This window comes from Glandiceps talaboti, chromosome 8 (assembly GCF_964340395.1).
Source record: "Glandiceps talaboti chromosome 8, keGlaTala1.1, whole genome shotgun sequence".
Lineage (NCBI taxonomy): Eukaryota > Metazoa > Hemichordata > Enteropneusta > Spengelidae > Glandiceps > Glandiceps talaboti.
The window spans coordinates 24,456,592-24,479,545 of record NC_135556.1 but is presented as its reverse complement, the minus strand read 5'-3'; the positions used below and the strand labels follow the sequence as shown (position 1 = coordinate 24,479,545).

Below are 22,954 nucleotides of genomic sequence, written 5' to 3'. Positions count from 1 at the left end.
TGAGTAGCGCGTGCAAACCCCTCCGCGCGTACAGAATTCATGGTATTGTATGGAGAGACGCGCAATGCATCTTGGAACCGGCAACAGGTCTATTATTGAAAACTACAGTACCTGTAACTGTGTTGGATATAATTACTTACGTCTCAATATTGACACCACGTGATAAATTGAATCATCTACAGGTAAACTTAAGGTAAGAAAACAATGAATTTGTATTTTACGACATGGCCCTAAAATCATGACGGTGCATCTATCGACCAGAACACTCTCCAATCTTGCTGAAATAGTTTAGTTCCTATACGGTATCGTTTAATTCGACTTACACCTCCACTCACACGTGGTTTAGGTTAGAGACCACGTTGGCATCCAGACTGTCTAATGCCGAAAGTGTATGATCTAGATATTTAATATTTGATTAACACTATCATGATATACAAATGTGTAGGGTAGGTATCGATGCTAATCAAACTAACATGGTGTCGGATTCAAAACCAAGTTTTTCCTCAAGACTTAAACTTGTTGCTGCACATATTACGTATAAGATCCACAACAAATTAACATGAGTGGTTTATAACTTTCAGTGAATACATCTCTATGTGAGATGTACATACTCTGTTCATATCCAAGGGGTCTCTGTGTGAGATAACTGCCCTTCTGCAGTACAAGAAACACATCGCAAAGCAAAGAAAAAAAAGTCGGGATGTTATTTTCAAATACATATATTTAGTCCACGTATATTGCTTTTAAATTATTGAATTTTGACGACCAAAAGTTTCTTTTTAAAAACGTTACCAATGCAAATTTGATAGAACCTTGTCACACGCTAAAGAATCCTTAGAATTATGACAAAATACAAATAAGTTTTTAAGGTTGCAGTTATTTGCATGTCAATAAAGAATGATTAGTAGATCATTGTATTGTGTACATTCTTTATAGATCATTAGATATAAGGTACTACTATATCAGTACGTATAGACAGGGGTTATTTTAGACTTCATAACCATACGTCCACGTATTGTAATACATGTACATTCATTGTTAAGATCTTGGCGAACCACCATGTATAGGTTTTATATTCGCATGTCGCATTTCCGAACATTTTTCATGAACGAGTGGAGTGGATTGTGGTATTCTGGAGAACCAATATATGCCAGACATATTTCCCTATCCCATCCGAGCTTGTGCAAGAGTCGATTAGGTAAGTCGGGTTACAGAAATGTTGCATGTACCAGCTGGGTGTACCCCGGGGTGTATCGCTCTCTAAAAAGGATACAAGGTACTTGAGATCTAGAGATACTAAGTCAACAAGTTTTACTCCAGATTAGGGAGCGTTCAGTTTTTCTGGCCAGGGTGGGCCGATAGTTTTTTTTGTGTTTGTTGTACTGAAAATAGACTGACCCCCTGTGAACCTTCTCGAAACAAATCAGCCCACTTCTCAACAAATGAAAAAACTACGATAATTCCCCTCCCCGATCCTTTGGCGACACAAAACGCACCATTCTTAAGTATTCATCTAGTCAATTAGTGCTGTGTTCTATAGGGTAACGTATGGTACACATTGATAACATTGATAGTCGACTTCAGAATCCATTAGAGATTTCTTTACTACTAGATGTTGGCTTTGTAAGGAGAAGTCTGAAATCTCACGTTTAGCTATATTTGGAGATACTAAGTCAGTAGGGCTGATGTAAAAAGTAGTTTATTATGGCAAAACTGCAAGAAAGTTGAATTCGCAAATTTACAACATTAAAGACTGCTCTTGTGGGATATTTTAATTCGGAGAGCCACAACTCAACATCTAAAATAAGACGACCCCTCCCTTGACTCAACGACTCACTACTTTGACCACTAAATTAAGATGAGTTCCCATGATTTGCCGCCCCTGTAGCTGTAAAACTGAACGCTCCCTTACCTGGCAAATATAAAACAGCAAATGTCAGAACAAGACAAGACAATTGATGAAAAAACAATTAGCCAATAAAAAAGATAAAAATAATGGCATCGACAAAAAATCACAGTCCTTAGTTTATCTGATAGACATTGGGTTTTTTTTTCAAATCGAGTTCAAACATAGCTTGGCATATTCTAACTCTTATTCAACAGGTTTTAATTATAGCTCTCTGAAATTCTTCACCTGTCTCACAAAGAAAGTGTCATCACTGCAAACATTAACATGTGCGGCAGTAATAAATGATTGATGCTGTAGTCAATGATCTACACTGTGATATTGTGATAAACGACCAGACTTTTAAAGAGTGGTCTGAGCCGAAATAACCCCCCCCCCTCCCCCTCGCTCACCCCTCCCCCTCCCCGTAATGTTTTGCCTCGTTCAGCAGGACATGCAACTATTTATATAATGATCTTAGGGTCACGACGAGAATGTTACTATAGAATAAGTTGCTGGAACCCCAGGCCAGAGCCTCGGTCGAGCGGAAGCAAAGCCCCTCCCAATAATTTGGTAGTTAATCCGGGCACAATGATACTGTTAAAATGTATTATATTATCACAGACAAGGTCACTTGTCTGTGGTATTATCAAGCTTTCGCTGCCATGTACATGATGTATGTATATCACATGTCATGACACTTAATTGTGGTAAGGGGAGACGAAAATAAGTTGTCCAGCAACTAGTCGAGTCTGCCCTCTTGAAAGGGTTACAGGTCAAGTTGTGATCTTACTAAGATTCTTAGCAAAGTATGTTCAATATTTCTCGAGAGACCTGTTTGGGTCATTTGGTGTGTGAACTTTCAGTAGTTTGTAACATAAACTTCTATCCGTTGTACACCAGCTATGTATGTACACTACACCGCAGTGTGTGATTGTACCAAGTCCATGATACCTGTCTTAACATATCAGATATGCTCTTGTTCATAAGTCAGACGTATGCACAGCTGGGACACGACCGGGGGACACGACCTAGATATAGTATGAAATACCAATGAATCCATGGCGAACAACAATTTGCAAAACAACCAGTCATATCGAGCTGTGGTAATCCACTGAAAGAAGAGTGTCGTTCTGACAGCTTGTGAAATTCTAATCAACATGTAAACATAACGAAAGCCAATAAGAGAGTAATGGTACACACATTTTTAATATTAAACATGTCAAATACAGTGTAATGTAAATACATTGCCAACGAGAAAACAGTCCTCAAACAGACCACGCTGTCAAAATAGTATTAATTTTATCACGTTTATATTGTGTTCTTGTAAAATTGTTATATCGTTGGTCAAATATGATAGTATAGGATAAATTATAGTAAACCCACAATTACAACAACACATAACTCAAACAAACAAACAAACAAACAAACAAACAAACAAACAAACAAACAAACAAACAAACAAATAAACAAAATAAATAAATAAATAAATAAATAAATAAATAAATAAATAAAAACTAACAAGTATCATTTACCAAGTCTATCAAATATATGAACACAATGATGTAACTACGTTACAAGCAGGATCATATAACTGAAATCAAATCTATATCGATTTTGTCAAATAACTAATGGGATGAAATTACCAAACTAAAACTATAGATTAGATCAGATTAGATTTAATATATTAGATCTAACTTTATTAGAAAATTGACAATTTTATTTGGGTACATAAGTGTAATAAGGATATTAAAGAATATTGCAATGAAATAGGCGAATGTTATATCAATATACGAGTTTTGATACTCAAACCAGGTTATGGCCGGCGACTCGATTCTCTTCGTAGTTTGCGTTTCTGTTTGACTGGTAAAATGATGGTACCTTGAGCATCAAATAAAGAATATTTTAATTTTAGTATTATCGGATGATGTATGTCCACGTATTACATGTTTCAAGTCGTACCATCTCACTGTTTACTAGGTTATTAATCGTCATGGAGACCGGAAGCAAATGACGACGTTCACACCGACAAACTTTGTGGTGTCAACTAGCCGATGTGACGTCAGAGAACTCGGTCTGACGTCACTGCGCGGTATTTGTTCAAATATGGCAAATGCATCTAGATCTTGCTCGATTATTCAGTAGAAAGCTTGTTTAATTTCCGACCTTAAGTCTCAAGACCAATTTCGAACAATTCTAATAATATATGGCGTCAGACACTGTTATAATTGTACATTCCGATTTGCGTACATTCATACGTTTCTAAACGACCGATAGCGATACAGAAACTCTTCCATAGTGTGCCATCCCGTTGTACCATTGAGGTACTAATGTACTCGCTGCCTTCTCCCGTTTACGTTCTATTACCTGGTGTGGTGTAGTGTAGTCAATGCCATCAACAGTACGTGTTGTTTTGTGTGTGACCAAGGAAGGTCGTGAACAGTTGTGATTGACTACGTAAATTTGACCTCGATATTGACTGACCTCAACAGCCTTGAAGAAGGTCGGCGAGGCCAGCTCGCTCGTTGCGCAGCAAACAAACACACCTCAGCACATTATAACATTTTGCGTTAAATACAAAGTTCTTTCTTTGACATGTTATGTATGTCTTGTAAATATAGAAAAAAAATATCGAAATTAAATATATTTGCAGATTTTAAGAACGTAACGTGTTTTTTTTCCTTAGTGGAGCCGAGTAGCACACAATTCAGAATATCAACAGAAACCTAAATCTTGATAAAATAAATTAATACACCACTAAAAATTGACGAATTAACTTATATTTATATTTCGAAATAATATCTCGGCATCAGACGGTAAAATGCTAAGTGTTGACTGTTGTACGTATAATTTGTACGAGTCATTGTTCGGTTAACCGGTTGTACTGTGAGGGTCATCCACTCGCCTCTAGGGGCGCTACAAAAGAATTTGGGAAGGGACTAAGAATTAAGCACTCAACTATAACAATTGTTTATCAAAAATAACTTTGTAAACCTATCTTCTAAGGTGATATGAATAATTAGTGCTTGTTGATGCAATAATTTTTGAAGTCGCAAAGGTATTTTTAAATTGAATTACCCATCAGTGAATGGTTTAGTCTGGCATTGAGTTCCTTCAATGCATGGCTTCATGATTACCACATAAACGAAGCTTTGCTGTTCATATTGAAGTTATTAAATTATTATTGAATGTAAGCAATATGTCCACATAAAAGCATGTCTACTTTTTACGTGTTTTAACTGTTTGTTGAGATAAACATCGGACGCATGATGTTTCCAGAAAAGTTTTCGTTTGCTACACAACGGAAATAGGAGTCAGCAGAGAATGCGTGACCAGGTCGTCTTTGGTTTATGCATATTAAACAACAACACATTGAGAAGTCATTGTGTGAACGCCAGTCACTGGCACACTACAGCTACGCTAATCACAGACGTATATAGCACATCACATTCCGGGCAATTTCTTCTCTTTTTCTGCCCTTGCTGGGGCTAAGCCCGAAGGCTATCACCATAGTCATACTACAGGATAATATGGGGGATTTCGTATCCCCCAAACGAAGAGCCATAGTTGATCGTCTTCGAAAGCGTATTGAGTTATGCCGAAGACACCATAACATCTGCCAGGCCCGTTATGACCGTACCCAGGCTACCCGATTCGACCAAGATGCTCATGAGACAATTCTCCTTCATCAGCGGGTTTTGGAATCACGGGCCAAGAAACAGACGAAGAGTTTGAAGCAGGAAGGTAACCAACACAAGGGTAGTTCACGATGCGATGGTGGTAACAATAGTGCTAGCTCGGGAAGTGAGGCTAATAGTCATTTACGGAATCAACTTCTCACGGTAAGAGCTGGTATTAATGTCTGTCTATTATACGCGGGCCCTTTATTGTCATTCTGCCCTGTGTTCTGTTTCATACTTCACATTTACCCCACCAAATGGAAAACAAAGTCTCTATGAAAAGTTAATGTTGGTGGTGGTGTTGTCAGTTGGTTTGGCGTGAAGCGATCGGAAATACCTCGTAAGTTGTGGAGGCCGATTAAAGGAAGTGATCAATGCGTGTTATATGTGGAAATCGGCGCTGCTCTATTAACAATTACAATAATGTCGCTACCTTTGTCCGTATTAAAATCATGGCTCGCATTACATAGGTTTCTAAACCCCAGTCTGCTCGCAGACGTCAAGCCCGGAATTTGAGGTCCTAACGGAGTTGTAGAGAAGGTATACGTAGCAATGGAGTAGTTACTAAATCGCAGGGCAAACTGATTATCCTAGGAGCTGATTAATCGGTAAATTACCAGGCGTTAAGTCCATTCAGCGGCGTCATTCGATTGTATGACTTGTGTCTCAGATTAATCAATTTATGAAGTTTTGGCTTAGAAATTGTACCTGTACAAGACTGCAGGGTACTCATACAACGAAAACAACAGGTTTGCTGGGGTAGTTTTTCAACAGCTCGTTGTAATTAGCTTTATTTAGGAGTGATTTGATTTGATTGACGAAAACAGACTCTGATCGCCAGTTCACACTGTCACTACACACGTACACACTATACACTGTTAAAATGTTGTAACAAAAACAACCCTTGGAAATTTGTAGGGTAGAGCTAGAGGGACACACCGGGGCACCTCTACAATAAGCCATTTGCCAATTACTATGAAGTAATGTTGATGAGGTCTGGCCTAATGTAGCAATGATATTGTCATCACAATATAATATTCAGTCAAACTAGACTATTGGTGAAATAAACACATATCTTTCAATTAATAAATGCCAGATTTATGGGTTTTTTTCCTGTTTTTCCCCCAAGTAAATTTCAGTGTAAAAACTGAAATGCATTTGTTGGTATTTCAGTTTGGCTACTAAGCTAATATTTTCCAGTAAGTTGATACAAATGAAATTATTGAGAAAATTAGATTTAATGTGGAAATGCCATGTTATTATGAAGACCTGTAGGGATTATATCGGCTTTATGATTTTTAAAATCATCATTGCTATGATATGACATACACAACATATTGATATATATATTCAGAAATTCATATTATTCTTGTTTTTGAAGTAGGAAATATGTGAATTGTGATTTTGTTTTTAAGTTAAGACATTTAGATGTATGTGACATGTAGGAAAAAACAATTCAGGAAACTATAAATTCACATAATTTCATAAAACAATCAAAATTAACGATTCATGGATATTGAGATACTATAAATTCACATAATTTCATAAAAACAATCAAAATTAACATTTCATGGATATTGGGATATTATATCAAAATGATTAATTCCATGATCACAATTTGTTTTATTCCAATTTTTGTTGAAAGTGGTAGATATCTAATAGTATGATTTAGGATATGACCAACAATCAGATTACAAGTATCAATGTATAGTTATGGTGGATATGAAATAATAATACAATATTCACTCATCTGTCATAATCCCATGATATGAATACATGAAATGTATCCACTCTAAGTAAACCATGTGCCCGACTTTAAATTCACTAACAGTTTACAATACTAGTTTTAATGAAAAATTGCCATATGCTGTGCAGAAAAAAAAATCTGGTCAACCAATTAAACACTTCTTGTACATTCATCATAGACTTTTGTGTGTGGCGGCAATATAAGATGTGCCCTATAGAGATTCATAGACTCTTCAGAAGTGATGGAGTTTTGATATGAAGGGGTCTCATTATCTGACAGGAACATGTTTGTGGTATCGAACACTTGCAGTCAGTAGTTGACGGTAATGAAATTCATGAAAATGCAAAGAAATGCCGTTATGAGAGTTTCTAGTGGCATAATAATGAATGCCCTTGAATGAGAGAACTAGCAAATTTCAACAGGAAATGAACGTGATATACAACCATTCATCACAGTCCTTCAAGGAGACCTACATAGAAATTGGTTCTAGTGAGCTTGAAAATATCATGTACTTTGGTAGCATTCTGTATGTTGATCTGAAAATACTATGACCTTTCTGAGTTCTTATTTTGGTGAATTTGTGTGTACTATACATCAGATATTATCTTGTTTCAAGCACACACAAATTCCAGTTAATTACAATAAAGTGAGCAAACAGAACATCAGAGATTTTGATTTTCAGTATTATCCCATGATCTCTGTTTCATGTTCTAATTGGATTAAAAGCTACAATATGCAGATGAAAAACAGTTGTTTGACTTGCAAACAATAAAAAACCATCCATTAGAAATCGAAAAAAAAAGGAAACAAAAATGTCTGTGACACTTCCCTTGGACTGAGTACAGTTAGATTGTGATATTGTGATATTCAGGCAGCCATTGTGTCATATTTGGTATTTTGCCTGAATGACTTGTATTTGAAAGTATTCCAAATATGCGAGATCTGAGTCTAGGTATTGTCAGAACTCAATTATAATATTTAGTAGAGTGTAGATGGATGGGCTGTCCTGGGGGTCCCCTTTCTTTCCATGGAACACAAGATATGTTCTAAGATGTACATTTTTAACACATAGACTGACACATTTTAGCAATAGTGGGGGTTATAGCCTTAGGGCTGTTTTAGTACAGAACTCCTAGACTAAAGAGAACCATGTACTAGTCAGACTGGCTGTCTATGTTAACTAATGTGATAGTAACACAATCATATTATACTAGCATTGATGTCTTTTTTTCCTTGCCCCTGCCGACCAGCTGTAATTACTTTCACAAGAGAAACATTTTATTATATATGTATGTATTTTTAGACTGCTAAGTTGCATCAAGGCAATATAATGTTCATATTAATAATTTATTTGTGGTAAGTCGTGGCTTCATGACATCAGGAAAGGAAACCTGGATTTTAATGAAAAGAATTTTGCAAGGCAGTAAATATTGCCAGTTGTGTACATTCAGCTCATACCAGTGTGACATGTGCCAATGTTTCCATGACAACCACTCAAGTCAATTGACTCCTGTCCAAATCTCCTAAAAACAGATATATAATCACTTTGTGTTAGCACCTCCTGTACATGTCATAGGTCACAGGTCAAAGGGCAGTCAGATTATTTTACAAAATATTGATAGTGATGACTTTTGGTGAATTAAATTTTGTTTGGTTTATGAGAAAATAAAGTGAAATGATATTCTATAGAGACATTTTATATTTTGAATGAGACATTTTATATTTTCAATAATTTTTTTTTCTTTGACAATTAAGTGTAATATTTCCCTTTTATGGGGTCAATACTAACAGACAGCGAGTAGATCCCATTCCTTGGGCTTGATTGATTTGTTTTTGACAAAAAGCTTGCCTGAATGTCTCTGGCCAGTTAAACAATATTTTCAATGCAGTCCATTTTAATGTGCAAAGATGCAAAATGTACATTAAAATGCAAGTGAAAATAAATTAAAATGCAACAAACAAATTCAGATTGAAAGATGTAGTAAACTTAGTCCCACGTATACGATAGTATTTTATGTGTGAATTCTGCTATACATGTTTTTCTACATATAAATCTCACTAGTCACAGCATTACAGGATGTTGTATTTCTAATGATTCATACGTCTAGTGCGATGTATTTTGGTGAGTAAAAACTTACAATTGAATACAACTTAATAGAGAGGTTAAGTTGAACCATTGACACGGAAACTCCAGTACCTTGTCTCTGGTTTAGATAGCATACATCTGAACATCAGCTCTATAGCACCAAAACTAAACTCAGCAACAACAGTTTTACATCGTAGGTTTAGTTGCACCAGAAATAAAATCAGGAATGTTGAAGTCATAAACAAACCATTTATTTGAATTTTAGAAATGCTAGTGTATTTTATGATTTTATTAACCCTTAGTAATGTTAATCTTCATTTAAACGTCTAATTATTATACCAAGATCTTGTTTACTATCTTTTGCCATTCTCCTGAGAGGGCCCCCTATGTCACTTATATTTCCCTTCACTGAATGACAGGAAATATTGGGGAATACAATCCATTTGGCCTGCCATGGTACTTGACATCACCACATTCTTAACCCTCACACTTTTCTGGATATAAATTTTGATAGCAGACAACAAAATGACAAGTCACTGAGCTGTAGGATTGCTTGTATGATGTACTTGTAAGGCCTTGTTGTTGCTAACTCTTCCCAGTGGCTGCAAGTGCATGTCGGAGGTGGTGTTGGTTAAAACCAGAGAACTTTAACATTAATTGTACACATCTGATGGAGTACTTAGGCTAAGAAAAACATTGTGTCATTATGAAAATAGGTAGGGTCAGCTTGAGTGTTAACTTTTAAAATATTTTTATGAGTCATAATATGTTTGTTTTGTCGATTTTATCAGCATTTTTGATTTTCCTGTCATTTTCCTGATTTTACATAAAAAGTTTAGGATCACAGAAGAAACGTAGATAGGGTAAAATCCTTTGACCTTTGATAAGTGACATGTTGTATCATTCCATTTGTTCATCATTAGCATTGACAAGGATCCATGCAAAATTTTCAGGTCAATATCTAGTGTAACTTTAAGAACTAGATTTGGGATCACGTTTACAAATATTGTAGTACAAACAAATTTTTGCCAATTTAGTACTCTATCTATGAGTATGTCATTTATAAAGTATTTCATTGGCACTCTATTTATTTTAGCACGAAAAGTACACAAGTAAAAATAACAGAAATAATTGTATCAATTATGAGTTTACCTTTCATAGTATTTGATTATGATGCTATCACATAAGTATTTGACAATATTTTATCATGGATACAGTTTAGGTCAAAGGCCAAATATGAAATCATGGCAGGGTAATATGACCCCTGTAAATGAGTGTGGTCACATGACTGCAATGCACATTTGTATTCAGTACTAGAGTCAGGTCATAGCAAACACAGTTAAATTTATGAGCTGTGGACATGACACAACAAACCAGTTCTGATGCTATAGATTTCCATGTAACACTCTGCTTGGTATATTGACAACTTGACAAGGTCAAGCCTTCACTGCTCTATTGTTGTTACTGCTTGCATTGTTTGGTGTACGACAATACCACAATCAGGTGCAGTAATACCTCATTAGATTAAACCAGTTAAAAAAATTCAAATTGATCAATCAACCAATCAGTTGTGCTCAGGATTTCCACATTTGCATAACAAAATGCTGTTATGAATATGTAAATCATTGAAAATGGAGTATTGAGGAAGAATCCCATAATCAAAGTAGTTATGTATCGCGGTAATTTTTACAGATTTTACAGGGCAGTTTGTGATTTTCAATTTTGTTAATAAGACTTATCAACTTTACAGGTGCAAATCCATATTGCTGAGAGAATCCTGTGCATGTATACTTGGTTTACCAGTAGTAGCAAAAATGTGTACAGTTACAACCTACATTCGTGTAGTTTGGATGCCAAGTGGTATTCAATCATCTCTAAAGACAACTTCAGATTCAAATTCAGATTCAAATCCAATGCACTACACTTAAGATAATTTGTTTCTGAGGTGGCTCAAGCTATGATGGATGTTTATTTTTTCATGGATTCTAAAAGATATGTCAAGAACATATCTGGTGTTGTCTGTCAGTATTTATCATTGTTGAACTAAGACACTAGGCAAAAATGACTGATGACATTTACATGAGCAAAGAAAGTGAATTTCTACACCTTGATGAGGAGGTTCAGTCATATTGAATCTTGCATATGGTAAACTCATTGTCAGGTTGTCTATAAGTTATCATGACATGTCAGCCAACACATAGATATAGGGCAGCGTGACATATATCATACAGGCAAAGTGTAGACTGAATAAATACATTCTCTTAGAGCCAGTTCCTCTGTGATTCTGAGCTTCTATCTTTGATTATGAGTATAGTCCTGTATCTGTAGTACTATGCAAGTATTTGTGTAAATGAGAAAGAAGGAGTGTTTGCATACATGTTTGTTGTGGATGGATAGAATCTATGACTGCATGTATATGCATATTGGAATGAAAGGCATTATGCCAAATTTAGAAAAGTCATATTTTGTCTCTAAGAATGGCATTTCCAGAAAACAGTGGCCTGCAGGCCAACATTTGAATATTTGACTTTGGGAAAACGTTGGTTTATTTGTTTATCATGTACACCTCATGGCTGTAGCCCAAAGGTTCCATAAGGAGAGTTAGCAAACAAAATGACATTTCTGACCTTAGAGTTTTATTTGCATTATTTTGTTCACCATATGGCATCTCAGACAATGATATGCTATAATAGACTTTGACTATTAACAAGTAGAGACCATTCCAAGGACATATCATGCACTCTACATCTAAACACTAGGGCAGGCTTCTCATTGCTCCCTTATTTAAACACGTCAGGTTAGTCTAGGTCAATATAAGGACTTGAACACAGGTTAGACAAGGTCGATCTAAGTACTTGAACAGAGGGGTAGACCAGGTTGATCTAAGGACTTGAACACTGGTTAGACCAAGTCAATCTAAGCACTTGACACAGGGTTAGACCAGGTTGATCTAAGGACTTGAACACTGGTTAGACTAAGTCAAACGAAGGACTTGAACACAGGGTTAGACCAAGTCAGTCTAAGGACTTGAACTCAGGGTTAGACTAAGGTCCCATTAATACTGGTTAGACTAAGTCAATGTAAGGACACAGGGTTAGACCAAATCAAACTAAGGCCTTGAATGCAAGGTTAGACTAAGTTAGTCTAAGGACTTGAACTCAGGGTTAGACTAAGGTCCCATTAATAGAGGTTCAGACAATGCCAATCCAAAGATAAGTAGTCGGTAGGTAGGTAGGTAGGTAGGTAGGTATTTTTTGTGTTAGTATTACAGAAGGATTCTGGTTTTTGATTTTACTTGACAACCTAGAACACAGATTTCTTCCTTTGTAATGTGTCAATGTAATTTAGATGTTTGCCATCATAGTTTGACCATGCAACTTGTGGACTTATTTGTTACATATTTAAACTATCTGAAATAATATCCATAGTCATAATATAATCAATTAATCCTTAGATATGGAAAATAAAATAAGCTTTCGAGACAAATGAAAACTTGATTTTATGTTGTTTTTCAAAGATCAAAAGTAAAACATTCTTCCAAAACACTTTTGTACAATGTTTTGCAGTAGTATATATGATTGCTATCACCAAATATGAAAGGTACGTAGGGTATGGTGTGGTGTGGTAACTTAATGGTAGTTTAGTTGAATGTAAGTTGTATTATGTCTTTGACAGAAATGTTACATTATTTGGTGTCACAAGTCATATGACTGGTTTGTAGTGTTGAATAGTAAACATTGAAGTTTTGTACCATTGTACAGACTGGTACAGGGATGACTTGATGTAATTGGACACCCGTCTAAACTCTTTTACCTGAAATATATACACCTTATTGTATATATCCCAAGGAACATAGCTATGTGTTGTTAAATATAGGACACTCCTGGATGTATATGTAACCTGTAATAATATACCAGCATTATTTATATGCAAATTTCATTTTCTTCTCAATATTCTATCTCAAATATATTTTTGACTTAAGTTGTTACAATCACTGTTTGTAATGAATTAATCCCAGAAATCTCAATAATATGAATCATGTATAAAATATGAACAAATCAAATACAAACAGGTTAGTAATATAGATATTGATGTTTTATTAAGCTATGCCTACTAATAGTGAAGGAGTTAAAGGGATGCGAATTGTGAATCTAAGTTTTCACATCTGTATTATGTTTTATTCACTGGAATATGTATGAGACCAGCTTTGATCTTCCAAGTTGTGTGATTTCTGAAATGAGACAAGAAAAATTAGAACAATTGAACATTGACACAATTCCCTTTAAAGGAATTTTGATGTTACCTTGTCATTTCCAAAACTGTAACAGTCTACATATACTCTATTGTATTCAACTGCGTTTCTATGGATACAAGACAATTTTCCGATGTACATGTATAAGTTGACTAGTGATATTGACAGTGTACATATCATGTGTGTTTGCCATGGGTGGCAACTCGCAGCTATTTTAATCTCAGTAAATCTCAGAAATATTAATTCGTGAGAAAACTTTGTGACAGTGGACATTGGTATATATGTACATGTACTAACGAAATAGGTTTGTGTAGTGAGTTATAGTAGTCGGGATTATTTCAATTTCAAGTTTAAATTAAATTAAGGAAAGGAAAGTTGAAAGTATTATATATTCAAGATAATATATATTTGGTACAAATAATTCTTCTCTGTTTTACCTGTTTTAGTTTCTTTGATTCGTAGGATTTAGACAGGAAGAATAAACATGCAAAATTGTGTGTTAACTTCTGATTTTATTTGATATAAAAGTGAAAATAAAAGTTTGGTACACTATAGTATATAGTTAGTAATATATCAGTTAGATATGTTATTAAATGATAATTTCTACCCACACTCAAAATATATCTTGCTCTGACGATGCTAATGAGATGTCTGCGAAAAATTAGGATTTAATTTCAAGAACTGTTTTGACTTTGTGAGTAGAAACTATGAGCTATGAATCCATGAACACTAATTCTAACAGTTAGATATGTGTTCTCAGAATATTGAATACTGATTCACTCACAGGATGTCAGTTTTCTAGAAATACGTAGTTGGCTATTTTTTTTTGGTCTTTTTTGGTCTTTATGTGATTAATTAAAAATGCAGTAATAGTACTTTCATTAGGATCTTATTTTGATGGAAAAAAATGAATAGATACCGGTAGTATCTTAGGGGTGATCACACAATGTCACACAAGCTCAATAAATGAACTTTGTTTGATTAGGACAAACCTCCTCCCCTCCCCCTAAATGAACATTCATAAGTGCAACATCGGCACGTTTATATATGATGTTAACCATGATAAAATTGTAGTGGTCACACCACTACGATCCATGCAGTGTAAAAAAACATGATGGTAGACACACTAATTTACTGGAAACCCAGCATTTCAATTCACTTTAGAAGTAAATTTTAATTAACTTATCAACATGTGAGTGGTAAATACTGATGCTGTTATCATTGAAGGCGTGAAAGTATTTGAAATTTGGTTTAGTTCAAAAATGAAGTTCAGCAATCGCATTGATGCCAGACCTCCTCCCACCTAAATGAACACAGTTTGTTTATTGAGCTTCTGTGACATTTTGTGATTGTTAGTATGTTACTTACAAGTCTTTCTTGGTTACCACTCAAATAAATTATCATCATAAAAAATGTGCAGTGTTGAGTCATTTGAAAACTTCCTGTCTTACCACAGCACATATAGTTTGTGTCAGTTTCATGTAAATCAGAAATCTGGTTGTATTGTAACAAAAACTCAGTCATCATGATCAGTTTATGTGGACAACCCATATTATTTTTATGTTTCTCGTGTGCCAACTGACCATGTTTTCCCTCTCTGCAAAATAGAAAAAAAATTGTCATCAATAGTCAGATTAGAAAAAGGTTGGACATCATCACTGATGTGGCAGTGCCACACTTGTGTATATGGGGTGAAAATGATCCTTTATGGCTGAAATTTTGAATTCAAAATGCACTGGATTTGTCTTTTCTAAGTCATCCAGTTAAATATATTATTACAAATTGAAAACCACCAACATGTACACACCTACACACACATAAGCACACACACAGCACATGCACACACACACATACATACATGCACTTACTTTTTTAAACAGATTGAGACCAACACATTATTTGATTATATGGTGGTGTTATGTGAGAAACATAAAATTAAAAAGGGTGGCCCTATGCAGATATGTGGTTGTATAATGTATACATTGTAACAAATCTAGCCATCAAAGGTCAGTACACTAGTATAATGAACACATTCTTTGTATACACTGTAGCATTATGTGTGTTTATAGATATAGGTTGTGTATAGTAATAGTTAATACTTACATGCTAGTACCAGGACCTCTGCAGTGAAAATTTCCTCTTTTTCTGTAATTATTTATACATCTCAACATATGTTCAAATTTAATTAGGGAAAATGTTCTATTTTAAAGAGTCAACTTCAGGAATAGGTTTGATAGTGTTTTGTCCGAATTTATTTAAACTGTATTTCTTTTTATGTACCAATGTATCAATGGAGTTTAATGAGTGATAGATGTAAATTGTACATTATTATGCATTCAGTTTGTCTTTGTATAGCTGTCCAGGGCAACATTCATTCCCTAAGGTGGAATTCTGACAAAATCTTGATAATTTTGTTTACATTTAAGCAAAGAGAATCTGTAATGAATCTTACCGTACTTTTCATGCAGAATAAAAACAATTACTCATAATATCTCTTTGTTTATATTCATGTTCATGTATATATTATGTAAACATTGAATTATCATGTCAAGTCTTGTTTTTTTTTTGAAAATGGTAAATGGATAAATTAAATGAGAGATCCCAACATATCATAAAGTGGTTTCGCATGAAAATTATACTTGGAAGAATATGACAGGGAAAGCGTAAAAAATTTCCTATCTCTATACCATGGTTTTAAAATGTTAGCAGACAGTTTTCAAACTGTAGTGAATATCCATAACTTATGAGGGTTTGAAAACTTTAGCAAACTATTGTCAAGTTTTAGTGGATGGTCATACAAAGATGAACGATTACTGAGTTGGTGAAATAGTTCGTGTCAACTCAGTGATTTCAGATGTTGTGATAACAGCTAATTGTAGTTATATGTAGGCCAGGTGAAAGCCAATGAATACCTATAGCAGTGTCTTTGTTGTTCATGTCAGGCCAGTAAGTATCTACAGCAGTCTCTTTGTTGTTCATGTCATACACCTCAGGAAGTCAGGAAGTACGTCATGTACAGTGATCCTGTTTATCAGTCAGCCTTTCACAAGTTGTACAAGAAGGATGATTTACATGTAGGTATGGATGGAATGTATTAGGAAGTCACAGACAGTGTAAACTGGCATTGCTACATGTACAACACTGTATCACCAAAGTGGGTGATCTTTTTGAAACTGAATGAACAACTTAAACACTTCGTAACTGTATGCCAACATCGACCCTTAGTAACTGTACAGTCAACTTTGACCCTTAGTATTTATATGTCAACCATGACCCTTAGTCAGTAAGACTGACTGGCTCACTGACTATGTCACTTTTGACCCTAAGTAACTGCAGTCAACTTTGACCCTTAGTAACTGTATGTCAACTTTAACCCTGCGTAACTCACTGTATCATTACTCACTGTATCATCAACTTTGCCTCAAATTCCAATGTCAACTGTGGCCTTTAGTGACTGCAGTTTCACTTTGACCCATATTGATAAGGTTTGTCTGATACTGTTTCAAATAAAAATAATATTGGTATTGTTGGAATTAGTTAATTACTAAACCAAGAATTTTTAGCTCAGAAGTGATATCTGGAAAGAATTGTAAACCTTAATTTGTCACTCTATATTGCAGAGAATCGTTGATCAAAGAGAACCTTATAAATTGATTGAACTCAATTGTCATGTTAATTCAGTTCTATGCTACCACTTAATAGTTTTACAGTTATCCTCTGCTTCAGGGCTGACTGACTGACAGGCTGACTGACTGACTGACTGACTGACTGTCTGACTGGCTGATTGATTGATTGACTGACTGACTGACTGACTGCTGGCTGACTGACTGACTGGCTGACTGACTGACTGACTGACTGGCTGACTGACTGACTGACTGACTGACTGACTGACTGACTGACTGACTGACTGCATGACTGACTGGCTGACTGACTGACTGACTGACTGACTGTCTGTCTGACTGGCTGATTGATTGATTGACTGACTGACTGACTGACTGCTGGCTGACTGACTGACTGACTGACTGACTGCATGGCTGACTGACTGACTGACTGACTGACTGACTGACTGACTGACTGACTGACTGACTGACTGACTGACTGACTGGCTGGCTGGCTGGCTGACTGACTGACTGACTGACTGACTGACTGACTGACTGACTGACTGACTGACTGGCTGACTGACTGGCTGGCTTACTGACTGACTGCATGGCTGACTGACTGGATGACTGACACCCCATTCCACAAATCTTGCAATGGGAAAAAAATAAAAAGTTAAAAGATTTGGCAAAGAATTAATAAGAAGAACTATATTGAATAAAGACTAATTAATGTTTGAATTATTTTATCTTGCAGCAAAAAATAAAGAGGAAATTGGAGACTGGTGGATCACCCAATGCTAAGTTATCTAATGGAGAGAATGTTTCATTACCAAATGGTCATGAAGGCAACCCTTCCCCAAAGAGACCTTGTACACAAGCATCATCAGGTCATGGCATGGACACTGTACCAAGTTTATCTGTTTCCATTGTACAACAAACAGGAAGTGAAACCATTCAGACCAATGTTGATGTAACAGTTCGATCTACTGTCAGTAGTCAATCAATGCAACCATCACAAAATGGCCTCCATCCAGATATGATGAGAAATGACAGTCAGTGCCAACCACCAAGTCAGGAGTCGTTACATTTGGAAAAGCCACTGTGTAAACGCGAACCTATGAGTCATAACTCTTGTGCTGAACAAGCCTTACTTGATCCAAGCAAACAAGATGGTATGCCTGATATTGAGGCTATATTGACGGGATCACCAATGAATGAAAACATGATTCAAGATTTCCTCAATAATCTCATGGCTAATGATCCTGAAGCGCTCGGAAAGTTAGAAAGAGATCTGAAAGAAGAGGAGACAGAGTTGCTTGAAAAACTACGTCAACTAGATGAACAAGCTAATGTGGGTATGAAACAAGAACCAGTAAATTCACCTAATGTGAATATGCCTGGTAGCAAACCAACAAACACTCTAGAGAATATGCTGAATCCTAGTGGTTGTCCACCACAAAACCTAACTGGTGATACCACCCAGCACCCTCATATGGATTTCTCTATGCAAGACACTACCAGTACAGGACTAAGCCATTCTGAACAGTTGAAACAAATGGCAGCTCAGAAATACCAACTATTGCACCAACATCAACGACAACAACAACAACATCAACAACAACAGCAACAGCAACAACAGCAACAGAATATGACTTTCCATTACCCCGTGTCTACTTCCAGTGCCATTAAAAGTGAAGTTCCATACGGAGTAGCAACGCAGGCATCTCTGTCTGCAGTTCATCAGATGCAGCAGCAACAAGAAGATATGAAAAGACTGCAGCAGGTACAGCAAATGCATCCCAAGATGCAAGATCAAAAACCAGGTGGTATGTTGAACCCAGCTGGCAATGATCCCAGTCTGACTTACGGTAAAACTAAACCATTATCTCACATGCCAGATGCCCTAGATCTGCCTCCACAGTTCCAAGATAATATGCCAACAGCACAAAATGTGCAAGGTAACAGACCAGTCTTTGCAACCTTTAAACGGGAACCTGATGCATCTGTTGCATATGCTACACAAACCTTTCCTAACAATGCTCATCAAGTGGGGCAACAGAATAGGCTAATTCCAAGAAATCAATTTGTGGCTCTGCCATCACATTCGTCAGAACAACAGCGTATACCGATATCGGTAGAAGAGGGTCGCAAACGTCAGAAACAAGAGTACCTCCGTCAGCAACTCATGCTAAAACAGCAAGAACAACTTCGATTACAAAATGAACGGAAACTTCAGGAACAACATAGACAGATACTAGAACAACATAAACAGGAACAACAACAATTGAGAGATGATAGATTACAACAAGAACAGCTCAAAAGATATTGGAATCGTCCCCCTCCACAGTACACCACCAGACCAACAACACAACCATCATTGGCACAGCAAACAACTCAAGTACAGCATCAACAACAAACTTCACAACTTCAACAGCAAACTTCACAACTTCAACAACAACAACAACAACAACAACAACAGCAGCAACAACAACAACAACAACAGCAGCAGCAGCAACAGCAGCCACCCTTTGCAATCAACAGACCAAATACGATGTCACAAGTTATCAACTCCAATCCTAGACAAGGTAGTGCTAATCGCCATTTCCCAATGACTCCAAATCCAAATGCAGGTGCTGTAGCATATCAAAGTAACAGTAGACAACATCTTGCACTCCCAGTACAACATCCTCCAAATACAAATCTTCCGAGACCACATTCAGCTTTACCAAGTAGTCAGTTATCAGGTAGTACCCTGCAATCACAACCAAGGACACATTCAGCTTTACCCAACAGTCAGTTACCTGGAAACAACCAATCACAATTGACACATTCAGCTGTACCAACCAATCAACTCCCTGGAAGTAACCCACCACAATCTAGGACACTTGCATCTTTAACAACCAATCAACTGCCTGGAAATAACCCAACGCAAGCAAGAACAGGTGGTCAACCTCATGCAAGTACAACTGTAGCTGGCCCAGCAGCATACTCAGGAATGAGTGTTAGAACAGCACAACAACAACAACAACAACAACAACAACAGCAACAACAACAACAACAACAACAACAACAACAGCAGCAACAACAACAGCAGCAGCAGACTCATCCACACATCCAAACTCAACAGGCAATGATGCGACAAAGTGCTAATTTACCCACTGGACAACGTGTAGCCATGGTTAGTGGACAGAGTACAGGCCTTGTCAACAGTCAAAACCCAACAGTTGTTAGGGCTGGACAAAACCCATCACTTGATGCAGCTCAAAGTAATGGCCTAGGACTAAGTGGTCATTACAATGGTGATGCATTGCAGAGAGAAAGAGCTCTGAATGCAGCATTAGCCATGAGTACTGGCACTAGAAATGTTCCGAACAGTAGTATGTATCCAAACCAAACTGTTGCACAACAACTGAATGCTGGAGGACCTGGCTGGAACCAACGCCAACCATCACCATTTACCACTACAAGCCAACAAAGGACAAATACACCACAAAGCAACATTGCAATTCGACCAGGCAGTAACTATGGCAATGCAAGAATAAACAACACAAGTTTTCACAATCAAACAATCAAAAAACAATCAGGTGTGGTGCCCCCCAACTTGGGAGCACAACAACAGAGTCAGTTAAGTTATGGGTTACAGGGACAACTAAACCAGAGACAAACGGTAAACAGACAAGTGGTACAACATAGAGTTTCCAATGTAGTAGGTAGTACAAATCCAACATTTTCATCAGCTAGTACAGCAATGCAGCCAGAATTTGGACTTGATGCAGATTTATTGGCAAATACAGCTTTAGTAAGTGATTCGGATATACTAGATACCCTTAACAATTCAGACTGGGATGAAATACTCAACAAGCTGTCTGCGTAAACAGCAACCAGGTGACTCAACAAATATATGGCAGGTCTCATTTTATAATATATTACGTCTAGACTTTTATTTCAAAGAAATGCAAGGATGGAACCTGTTATTATATACTGGGGTAATGTTTACCCTCCTGTATGTCTTTTTACCACAGCTCATAAAAGTTACAAACTAAATCATAAATTTTGTAAATATATAAGATGTATGAAAAATGTTGTATACATGTAAGTGAGAGTAACTTGTTTTTTTTGTATATTTCACCATAGGTTTAATTTAGTTTTCATTTTTATACCCAGAATTGTTCTTCCTGTCAATGTCAAACAAATTTTATATGCATTGGACCAAATATTATTAATTTTTTATACTGAAGCTAGTGGTTCCATAACTATTATCTACCATTAACTTAGGGCTTCTTTTGTTATCTTTTTGAATGTCAAGGGTTATCAAAGATGACTGTACTTGTGTAGAGATAGAGTATGGTGACTTTCTAATATCTGTCGTATGTCTGTATACAAATCTATCAGTGTGTGTGTGTGTGTGTGTGTGTGTGTGTGTGTGTGTGTGTGTGTGTGTGTGTGTGTGTGTGTATTTATGTGTGTGTCTGGCTGTGTTTGTTCATTTTTCTGTCAATTTCCATATCAGTCTATGTACATTCAGAATCGACTTCCAGTCAATTTTGTTGTCATATATTCAAAAACCACTCTCCAGTCCAACACTTTCCTATCAATATCCATGTTTGGCTCTGTACACCTCCACAGGTGCATTCATAGAATGCCTTCCAATATCATTTGCAATTTGCATGTCAGGCTGTGTACACCTATACCTTCCAATCAAGTTCAATATGCGTGTTGAGTCTATGTACACCTGTAAATTCAAAGTACACCTTTCAGGTGTTGGAACATCATCTGTGCTCACTTACAAGAAATATAAATCCAGACATCTGCAGCTACAAAGGCATTTGTAACTTATCACGAATTATAAGTTTTACATGTGCAACAGTCTAGTATAAGATAGTTAGCAAGTCACATATAAATACAACCACTCTTCCTGGCTGTAGTTTTTGTGTATCTACCTTGTGTATTTTTTACCGCAGGAAGTCAGTGTAGCCTTGTACAGATGAGTAATCCATACAGAAAGTCTGAGCTGTCTGCCTTATTATTGTTTTCTATATTTACCTTCTACATGCAGGAAATAGCTATGTATGTGGTAAAAGGAGGCCTCACCTAATACACATATAGGTCTTTCATTCAGACCATGGCAGGAGCCCTTAACTACCTCCATGTTCAGAGCATGTTCACACACACACACACACACACACACACACACACACACACATACACACACACACACACACACACACACTCTCTCTCTCTCTCTCTCTCTCTCTCTCTGTCTCTCTCTCTCTCTCTCTCTCTGTCTCTCTCTCTCTCTCTCTCTCTCTCTCTCTCTCTCTCTCTCTCTCTCTCTGTCTCTCTCTCTCTCTCTATCATTTTATTGAGAAATTTGTCAATAGATTATGATTTTATTGATTTTATTGATGTTGGAATGTAGTGAAATGAATCCTATGTATGTCACTATCTCATTTAAATACCTGGTATGGGTCACAGTTTCTTTCTTTACTATTTTTTGTAGGTTTTTACTTCATTGTCCAGGTAAAAAATCAAAATATAAGGTACATCTAAATTCCAGTAGAAAATGACAGACCATACATTTGTAGGAAGAGAGGAGATTATTTCTATACCTTATACAAGGAAATTGTAATTAGCCTTACACAATGAATACGGAATATTGGATGACAACCTAGGGGGTTATGAGTCTCGTGAGATTTTAATCATAA

General features: G+C 36.4%; 1 protein-coding gene across 1 annotated transcript; it reads left to right on the top strand.

Annotated features, from left to right (window-relative positions):
* Positions 1-5,259: 5,259 nt before the first annotated feature.
* On the top strand, positions 5,260-21,663 carry LOC144438408 (uncharacterized). The gene is made up of 2 exons (XM_078127425.1): positions 5,260-5,727; positions 18,004-21,663. Exons 1-2 carry the CDS (start codon positions 5,416-5,418, stop codon positions 21,121-21,123), a joined length of 3,432 nt encoding a protein of 1,143 aa, XP_077983551.1. The 5' UTR covers positions 5,260-5,415; the 3' UTR covers positions 21,124-21,663.
* The last annotated feature ends 1,291 nt before the right edge of the window (positions 21,664-22,954 follow it).

Excerpts from the sequence above, each read along its gene's own strand:
- LOC144438408 (XM_078127425.1), top strand. The coding sequence starts at position 5,416 with ATGGGGGATTTCGTATCCCCCAAACGAAGAGCCATAGTTGATCGTCTT. Across the intron at positions 5,728-18,003 it reads TACGGAATCAACTTCTCACG|CAAAAAATAAAGAGGAAATT; the intron begins GTAAGAGCTGGT and ends TTTATCTTGCAG.